The following is a 10,000-nucleotide window of genomic DNA, read 5'->3' as shown; positions in this document are numbered from 1 at the left end:
GCCACACATACCTTGTCTTTCTGGAAATCATGACAACGGGAAACAGAATACAGTATCGTCTTTTTACAAACCTAACAGTAGCTTAACACAGCATTGTCTTCCGTAAACCATGATAAAAGAACACAGAACACAGCATTGTCTTTCTACAAACCTAACAACAGCCAAACACACCATTGTCTTTCTGCAAACCATAACAAAAAGAAAACAGAACACAGCATTGTCTTTCTGCAAACCATTACAAAAAACACAAAACACAGCACCGTCTTTCGATAAGAGAACACAGAACACAGCATTGTCTTTCTGCAAACCATGACAAAGGAACACAAATCACAGCACCGTCTTTCTACAAACCTAACAACAGCCAAACACACCATTGTCTTTCTGCAAACCATAACAAAAAGAAAACAGAACACAGCATTGTCTTTCTGCAAACCATAACAAAAAACACAAAACACAGCACCGTCTTTCTACAAACCTAACAACAGCCTAACGCACTACTATCTCCCGTAAACCATGATAAGAGAACACAGAACACAGCACTGTCTTTCTGCAAACCATGACAAAGGAACACAAATCACAGCACCGTCTTTCTACAAACCTAACAACAGCCTAACACAGCACTGTCTCCCGTAAACCATGATAAGAGAACACAGAACACAGCATTGTCTTTCTGCAAACCTAACAACAGCGGCTAACATTCAGTATCATCGTCCTCTTTTCGCAAACCATAACAGCAGAACAAAATTTAATAGCCTAGCCTCTTTCTGCAAACCTAAGAACAGCCTAACACACCATCGTCGTCTTTCTGCAAACCACAACAACAGAATTAATAGTCTAACTTCATCTTTCTGCAAGCCTAACAACAACCAACAACATAATCTACCCTTTCACCGTCTTTTCGTAGTCCACCATCGCTTGCAAACCCTCCCCTGCACTCCGACCAGGGGCCATACTCTCTCAAACACTTCCGGGGCCAACACACCCATGTTTGATAAGGCTTTCCTAATCTCTCTCTCTCTCTCTCTCTCTCTCTCTCTCTCTCTCTCTCTCTTTCCCGGGCAGTTTTGAGCCTAACGATAGTTTGACAAGGCTTCTGCACTTTGAACGTGAAAAACACTCATAAAAACCTAACTAATCAACTTTGAGGCCTTCGGAAATGTATGTTGTGAGAGCCGAAAATGAATACGGACCGAACCAAACCCAGCCCCGCGCAGTGCCGAGGTGGTGGTGGCCAAGGATGAGGTGGTGGCCATCTCGCACACAGCAGCATTGAGAGGTGCAGCACTTCGCCCCTCCGCAAGGCTCCCCGGAGGATCTCACTGCAATCCCTCTTCTAAACGCCGCAAGTGTGGAAGAAAAGTTTTAATGTTGACGAATCCTCCGCAAGGCTTCTGAACGCGGGGAGGAAGAAGAAGACGAGGAGGAGGAGAAGGAGGGGGTGATGAAGAAGAAGAGGAGGAGGAGGAGGAGGAAGAGGGTGATGAAGAAGGAGGAGGAAGAGGAGGAGGAGCTAAGCGAGAGAAGGCGTGAGCAAGAGAGTTCCCAGTTCCCACGCTCATTGGAACGTAAGGGAAGGGGGGAAAGAGCGGAAAGGGAGAACAACTTGCACGTCTGAGCACATGTGGCTAACTTACTTGTGCTCGTGTTGTGTTTTGGTGGAGCTGAAGGTGTTGATGGAGGTGTGAAGGAGCAGGGAGTTGAGAGGGGTGAAGGAGGGACTGATGAGAGGGGTGAGAGAGGGTGGTGAGAGGGACGGTGCAGGAGTTACGTCAGGCGAGTGAATGTGATGATCTGCGCGTCATTCTGAAAGTCGTCACGGATGCGTTTGTGTGTTTCTTAGTGTCGGTGTATTGCGTTACTGAGAGACAGAGAGAGAGAGAGAGAGAGAGAGAGAGAGAGAGACTGTGAGAGACTGTGAGAGAGAGGACGGAAACAAAGGATTAACCAAAAAAAATACAGCCGCTAGCGATTCCTTCCCTACCTGACCAACGCTCTCTCTCTCTCTCTCTCTCTCTCTCTCTCTCTCTCCTTGTTTACATTCATCGCTATGGACACGCCGCGCCCGTGAAATAAGAGGATTCAGGCTGATTCAATTTTGCCGTTGTTTTGTTGCAATCATCTGACCCCCTGGCGGCCGGCGGAGGAACTAGGAGGCAGCGGACGGGGCGAAGGACAAGAAGCGGAAAGGGGGAGTTATAAAAGGAAAAATAAAGGGGGAAGGGGGAAAGGGTATGCATGGTTAGGATAGGTTAGGATAAAGAGGTAGAGAAAAAAAGAGTGTGAGAAATGGAGGATGAAAGGGAGGAAAAGGGAAAGAAATTAGGAAAATAGTATAGCGTAAAGTAAAGAGGGAGAAAGAGAGAGAGAGGGTGTGAAGTAAATAGAGGGAGGAAAGGGAGGAAAAGAGAAAGAGATAAGGAAAATAGTACAGCGTAAAGAGGGAGAAAGAGAGAGAGAGAGGGTGTGAAGTAAATAGAGGGAGGAAAGGGAGGAAAAGGAAGAGGACAGGAGATGCATGGGAGAGGTGAAATGAAACTAAAAGAGAAATAATGGAGTAAGAGATGATTTAGAATAGATCAGGTGGACGAGGGAGAGAAAGACGGAGGAAAGAGAAGAGAAGAAGGGAGAAAAAAAGGTGCATAGGGTCATGAATAAAGAAAAAGGCCAAAAGAAGTTAAAAAAAATTGATAAAAAAATAAAAAAAAAGGATACAGAAAAGTTAAAAAGAAAAGTGTTGGGGAAAAAAAATAAGAAAGAGCGAAACCTGAAAATGGAAAGGGGGACGCAGAGAGAGAGAGAGAGAGAGAGAGAGAGAGAGAGAGAGAGAGAGAGAGAGAGAGAGAGAGAGAGAGAGAGAGAGAGAGAGAGAGAGAGAGAGAATGATGGAAACTGACGAAGAGGGGGGGAGAGGAAAAAGGAAGGAGAGCAGAGTGTCAGTGAGGAAGGGAGAGTGAAGGAGAGGTGAAAGGGGGAAGGGAGGAGGAGGGAGGGAAGGAAGGATGGAAGGCGAGGCGTGCAAGGAAAGATATAGGAGACAGGAGGAGAGGAGGGAAGGGAGAGATTGTGAGATAGAAAGACAGAGGAGGAGAAGGAGGAGGAGGAAGACAAAGAGGAGGAAGAGGGAGATGTGGACAATAACGAAAAGAAAAAGATGGACAAAAGAAGAAGGAGGAAGACAAAAAATAGGAAGAGGGAGATGGAAACTATAACAAAAAGAAAAAAAAAGAAAAAAAGGAGGAGGAGGAGGAGGAGGAGGAAGAGGGAAATGAACACTATAACAGAAAAAAAGAAGAAAAGAAGGAGGAGGAGGAGGAGGAGGAGGGAGATGAACACTATAACAAAAATAAAAAAAGAAGCAAAAAAAAAGGGAGGAGGCGGAGGAGGAGGAGGAGAAAAAGGAGAAATTGGAACAAGAATAAGCTGAAGGAAGAGGAAAAGGGAAATAAAAAAAATAAATTGGAACAGAAGAATGTGCTGAAATACACACACACACACACACACACACACACACACACACACACACACACACACACACACACACACACACTTTTTTATCAGCAGGGGCCGGGCAGAGTGGGTGATAAATCTGAGTAACACGAGTTTTCTGACGTTTTTCGACCAGGCTGGAATTTTTCTCGCATATATTTTTAGGCCGTGTTATTTTGAGCCTTTCATTATTTTTTTTTTTTTTTTACTCTTATCGCGGAGTGACATTATCGCAAGGGGGGAGGGAGTGGGGGTGGGGGTGGGGGGTTAGTGGGTACGTAGGGGGGGGTGAGGGGGGGGGCTTAGATGTAGAAAGGAAAGCTATTGTGAGTGACTGATCAAAGTTGTATGTATGTATGTATGTTGTATGTATGTGTGTATGTATGTATGTATGTATGCATGTATTCTCTCTCTCTCTCTCTCTCTCTCTCTCTCTCTCTCTCTCTCTCTCTCTCTCTGGTATTTGTTCAGGACCCAGGCTCGTTAATATATATAGTTTAGTTTGTATTAAATGAAACACTGCATTGCTGGAACCATTAGGGAGCTCTCTCTCTCTCTCTCTCTCTCTCTCTCTCTCTCTCTCTCTCTCTCTCTCTTTTCTCTCATTTTTCTTTCAATTTTTCTTTCTTTCTTTCTTTCTTTCTCTCTACCTATCTCTATATTTCTTTCCCTTCCTTTTCATTTTTCCTATTATTTATTTTCCTTCTCTCCCTCCCTCTCCCTCTCCCTCTCACCCTCCCTCTCTCCCTCTCCCTCTCCCTCTCTCCCTCTCTCTCTCTCACGTCGACTTCAACTTTATTACATAGAGTGACGCGTCTCTAATTAATATACATGAGGATATATTTGCATACCAGATTGAGTCTACCTCTCCCAAACACGTATTGGATATTCTCGATTAATGAGTGCCCTACTTTATCTCCCTTTCTCCATATTCAGAGGAAGGAGGAGCAGGAGGAGGAGAAGGAGAGGGGGAAAGAAGACGAGGGAGAGTGAGGATGGGAGAGGTCTGAGAAAAAGGAGACAGGAGAAAAGAATCGAAGGAGAGGAAAGGATGAAGGTGGAAGGAATGGAATGGGGGAGGTAAAGCGTACTGGAACGACAAGGAAAAGGGAGGAAGAAGACGGAGGAGGGGGAGGAAAGGAAAAGGGGAAGGGAGGGAGAAGAGAAAAGAGAAGGAACAATGAAGGAAGAATAAAGGAATAGTGGAAAAGAGGGAAGAAGATAAAAATGACAGTAAGATGGTGGATAAAAGACAGGGAATAAAGGAGAAAAATATAGAACAAAAAAGGATACAGAGAGAAGAATTGAGGGAATGGAGAGAAGGAAAAGGAGAAGAGACTGAACGAATGGAGGGAAAAGGCCGAGAAAGGAGAAGAGAGAAGGAGAGAATGAACTGTGAAGAGAGGGAGAAGGAAGGGAAGGTGAGCTGAGAGGAAGAAGACAAAGAGGAACGAAGGTGTGGAGGGAGAGAAAATAAACTAACAAAAAGGAGAAGAGAAGAAACAAGGATGAGGATGAAGTAAAGGACGAAGGGAGAAGAGAGAAGGGAGGGAGGGACGTATTTTTAAAAGGTGTATTCAGGATGTTAAAAGGAGAGAGAGGGAGAAAAGGGAGAGAGGGAGATAAAGGGGAGAGGTCAGGGCGTGGAGGGAGTTTGTATAGGTGGTGATGGTCCTATTGAGTCCCTGTTAACACCACACAACACCGCGCAACACCAACACAACACCAAGCCACGCCCGCCAGCCTTCCCGACCCACATGTAACTGTTCCCGCCCTCAGCACCGCCCACGCCCTCGCCAACACCGCCCGCCCACGCCCTTTGAGACCCCCCCCCCCCCCACACACACACACGCACTTCAGAATACACTTTTGAGACGTTTTTACTCATGTTGGGAGAATCACGTCAACTTCATTCTCTTCCTGGTCCGTCTTCCCTTTCTTCTTCCTCTAAATTCACCTCCCCTACATTTTTTCTACCTTTATCCTTTCAATCTTCGTTCTCTCTATATATATTATCTTTGTCTTTTCCTTTCTATTTACCTTCATTTCCCTCTGTCTGCCTTTTTCCTTCCATCCTCGTTCTCTCCCCTCTCTCTCTCCTCTCCTCTCCTGGCCTTTTCCCTCCATTCATCGTCTCTTTTGCCTTCCTCGTTACCTATATTTTCTACTCTCTTCCTGTCCATGCGGTTTTTATTATTTTTTCTCTATCTTAATGTGTCTCTTACTTCTATTTAGCTTTTCGTGTCTCTCCTTTATAATATACAAAGTAGAAATTAATGTAGGGAACGTCGAATTTGTGGTCTTTAAGAAACGGTAGGCTACAATATCTATCCCAAAGAGTGCAAGAATAAGCCACAACAAACTCAAACTACATAAAGAACCGGAGATGAGCACAGGAGCACAGCATCCCTCACCTGTCGTGCATCGCTGCCCCCATTCACCTTTACCTTCTCTATTCCCGATGGAGACGTTACATCGCCCAGGTGTTTATGGCCCCCCTCCATTTCCCTTCCGTCACACGCTTTGAGGCCCACCCAAAACACGCAAAATTAAGGACCTTTTCCCTACCCTCATGCCCTGCCACCCCTGCCCATGCCCCCTCCCTCCCCTGCGCCCTCTTCCGTCCCTTCCCTTTTCCTTAACTTCAGTGTGGCTAATCGAGAATTCTAACGAAGCGAGGGACACACACAGGCGGCTCCACAAGGGCGCTGGGGCAATAAGGGATGTGATGGGACTCTCACCCCTGTAGCCTGGTGTGGTTTAGCCCTGTTATCGTTCTGCTGGAGGCGTCGCAGCGTCAGGGAAGATGGCAACCCGCGTCCACATACACACCGTCACTAAACTGTTTCGGTCAACGGGCGGCGTTTAGAATTTTCCGCGACTTGGTGATGTTTTCATTAGTTGCCTGATGATACTTGGAGGAGGAGGAGGAGGAGGAGGACAGCTATGCAAGTGGAGAGTCAAGGAGGGGATGGACGAAGATGATAAGGGTGGGGACAGAGACGGACGAGTAGGAGGAAGAAGAGAAAATAAAACGAAGATAATGAGAAGGAAGGAGAGGAGGAGCAGAAGGAAAAAGATGAAGATGACAAGGACAGCTATGCAAGTGGACAGTCAAGGAGGGGATGGACGAAGATGATAAGGGTGGGGACAGAGGGGGACGAGTAGGAGGAAGAGGAAGAAGAACCGATGATAATGAGGAGAAGGAGTAGGAGCAGGAGGAAAAGATGAAGATGACAAGGACGGCTATGCAAGTGGACAGTCAAGGAGGGGATGGACGAAGATGATAAGGGTGGGGACAGAGACGGAAGAGAATAGAAGAGGAGAAAAAAAACGAAGATAATGAGAAGGAGAAAGCAGGAGCAGGAGGAAAAGATGAAGGACAAGAACAACTATGCAAATGGGTAGTCAAGGAGGGATGATAAGGGTAAGGACAGGGACGGACGAGAAGGTGGAGGGGAAAGAAGAACCGAAGATGAAGAGGAGAAGGAGGAGGAGGAGGAGGAGGTAGAAGAGAAGGAGGCGGAGGAGAACATTCTAAATTCCGTCACGTTACTGAGAATGACTGGAAGGTTGAGATAGCGAGGCAGGTAAAAAGGTGACGGTAGAGGACGAAAGGTGACAGGGCGACAGAGTGACAGGGTGAAGAGGTGGGTGGGTGTGGATAGGATGAGGTAGTGGGTGAAAGGCAGGGTTATAGGGTGAGTAAGGAGTGAGTAAGGAGTAGCTGGTAGCGTGGAGGCAATAAGGAAAAAGGCGACTGGAGGGAAGAGAGAAGAAAAGAAAAGGTAGAGAGGTAGAGAATGAGGAAAAAGGGAAATAAAGATGGAGGGTAGAATAAAGGGGGGTGGCAGGGTGTGGGTGGCAGGGTGTGGGTGGCAGGGTGAGGGTGGCAGGGTGTGGGTGGCAGGGTGTGGGTGGCAGGGTGATCCCGTCTTTCACCCTCCTGATGGTTACGTCTCTTTCCTTTTCCGTCACGCTGCGTTACGCCCCTCTAACCACACACACACACACACACACACACACACACACACACACACGTTCTCACTCCCATCACCTTCCCAATACCCTCAAAATCACCACCTCCCCCATTTCCTCATCCCCATTACCCCATTCTCTACTCCCACCCTCATCATCTATTCCCCACATCTTCAAACTCATCCCCTACCCATACCCTCGCACCCACCATCTCCCCCTATCACCAAACCCATCACCTCCACATTTCCTCATCCCCATCACTTTTCCCATGTCCTCCTCCTCCCCCTTCCCCATCAACACTCTCCCACACCCCTCACTTCCCCTATCACTGTCTCTCCACTTCACCAGGTATACGTGATGTAGATAGGTATCGTGTTCCCTTCACCACACAACCGAGGGAAGGGAGGTAGATATGAAGGGAAGGGAGGGCTGGAGGGAGGGCAGGGAGATATGAAGGGAAGGGAGGCCTGGAGGGAAGGAATGGAGGGGAGGGAGAAGACGCGTAGAAGTCGAAAGGCAGAAGAGATAGTGATAGAGAGATAAAGATAGTGTTAAAAGAAAAGAAGTGAAAGATGACGGGAAAGGAATAGAGGAAGACATGGAAGGTAAAGAGAAAAACAGGAGAGGGAGAACAGCGGCAGAGAGAAAGGAAGGAAAAGGAGAAAGAGGAGGAGGAGAAAAGATCATGGAGGAGAGATATATATGAAGGGAAGGAAGAGGTGGAGGGAGGAAAGGGAGATAGGCGAGGAGGGAGTGGACGGGAAGAAGTCGAAAGGTGGGATTGATAGAAAGATAGACAGAAAGATAGATAGAAAAGATAGTGAAAGAAGAAAAGAAGGAAAGATTGAAGAGAAAGGGATAAAGGAAAACAAGAAAGGTAAAGAGAAAAGCAGAAGAGAGAAAGCAGCGGCAAAACGAGAGAAAGTGCAAAGAGGAGGAAGAGGGCGAAAGATCAAGGAAGAGAGGAATATATATACAAAATAAACACTGAGAGGAGGAAGAGAAATATAGAATGAAGGCAAAAATGGTAAAAAGGACGAGACTGGAGGGACGAGATAAAAAAAAAAGGAAAACGAGGAAGGGAAGAAGAGAAGGAGGAAATAAGGGAAATAAAGATGAACTGCAGAAAGTGAAAGAGAAGGTATATAGAAGAAAAAAAAGGGAAGGGATGGTGGAAAGGAAGGAAATAAGCCTAGAATTAAAAAATGAAAGACAGATGAATGGAAGGAAGTGAGAAAAACAGAGGAAATGCATATAAGGGGAAAAGGGAGAGGAAGGAAAGGTAGGAAAGGAGGAAGAAAATGCACCCGGGAGAAGGAGGGAGTAAGGGAAGGAATGATAGAAGGAAAATGAGGGGAAAGGTAGAAAAGGAAAGAAGGTAGGGTACATAGATGAAGGAAAAGAAAGAAGATGAAGGTAAAGGAAGAAGATGAAGGTAAAGAAGAAGGAAAAGAAGAAGGAAAAGAAGGTAGAGAAAGTAAAGGAGAAGGTAAAGAAGGTAGGATACAGAAGAAGAAGACTAGGAAGGCATGAAGAGAAGGTATGCAAAGAAAAAGAAGGTAAAGAGAGAAATATGAGGAAGGGTGAGAAGGGGCAGAGAAGGCAGGATGAAGAAGGGAAGAGAGGAGGAGGATAGGAGGGAAGGAAAAGAAAAACTAGAGAGAGAGAGAGAGAGAGAGAGAGAGAGAGAGAGAGAGAGAGAGAGAGAGAGAGAGAGAGAGAGAGAGAGAGAGAGAGAGAGAGAGAGAGAGAGAGAGAGAGAGTGAGAGAGAGAGAGAGAGAGAGAGAGAGAGAGAGAGAGAGAGCGAGAGAGAGAGAGAGAGAGAGAGAGAGAGAGAGAGAGAGAGAGAGAGAGAGAGAGAGAGAGAGAGAGAGAGACAGAGAGAGAGAGAGAGAGAGAGAGAGAGAGAGAGAGAGAGAGAGAGAGAGAGAGAGAGAGAGAGAGAGAGAGAGAGAGAGAGAGAGAGAGAGAGAGAGAGAGAGAGAGAGAGAGAGAGAGAGAGAGAGAGAGAGAGAGAGAGAGAGAGAGAGAGAGAGAGGTAATGGGACAGTCCCCCGTTGAGGTGTCCGCCCATCTTGTCAACACTACCAGAGACCGACTCATTAAACGACCCCTGACCTCCAACCCACCCACCCCTCACTCCCTCCCCCCATAACCTACCACCACCCTCACCACCCAAACCAAACGACAGGGACATGGTTGGGGGAAGGACAGGAGGAGGGGGGAAGGAGGGAAGCTGAGGAAAGGCATACAGTAGAGGAGGAGATGAAGGAGGAGATAAGGAAAATAACAACTGGTGGCTTTTCACTATATTTTTTTTGTCTCTCTCTCTCTCTCTCTCTCTCTCTCTTTTCCGATGGTAAAAATAAATGAAAAAATCGCCAAATAATTAAAAAAAAGTAAAATTTAAAAGAAAATGGAAAACAAATGAGAAACGAATCGTCGAAAATGGAAAAAAAAGTAAAATCTATAAGAAAAAAAAATAACAACTGAATCTAACACCGAAATTTAATAGAAAAAAAGGGAAGAAAATAA

At 46.2% G+C, this 10,000-nt stretch overlaps 1 protein-coding gene across 1 annotated transcript in view; it reads right to left on the bottom strand.

Moving 5' to 3' along the window:
• Positions 1-1,630: 1,630 nt before the first annotated feature.
• The window catches only part of LOC126998285 (protocadherin-like wing polarity protein stan), a 41,698-nt gene continuing 33,328 nt past the window's right edge, over positions 1,631-10,000 (bottom strand). The window contains exon 3 of the mRNA XM_050859762.1: positions 1,631-1,718. Coding sequence (XP_050715719.1) covers positions 1,631-1,718 — 88 coding nt within the window. The remainder of the gene's footprint in view (positions 1,719-10,000) is intronic.

Source organism: Eriocheir sinensis, chromosome 2 (assembly GCF_024679095.1).
Source record: "Eriocheir sinensis breed Jianghai 21 chromosome 2, ASM2467909v1, whole genome shotgun sequence".
Taxonomy (NCBI): domain Eukaryota; kingdom Metazoa; phylum Arthropoda; class Malacostraca; order Decapoda; family Varunidae; genus Eriocheir; species Eriocheir sinensis.
This window is presented reverse-complemented; position numbering and strand designations above follow the sequence as displayed.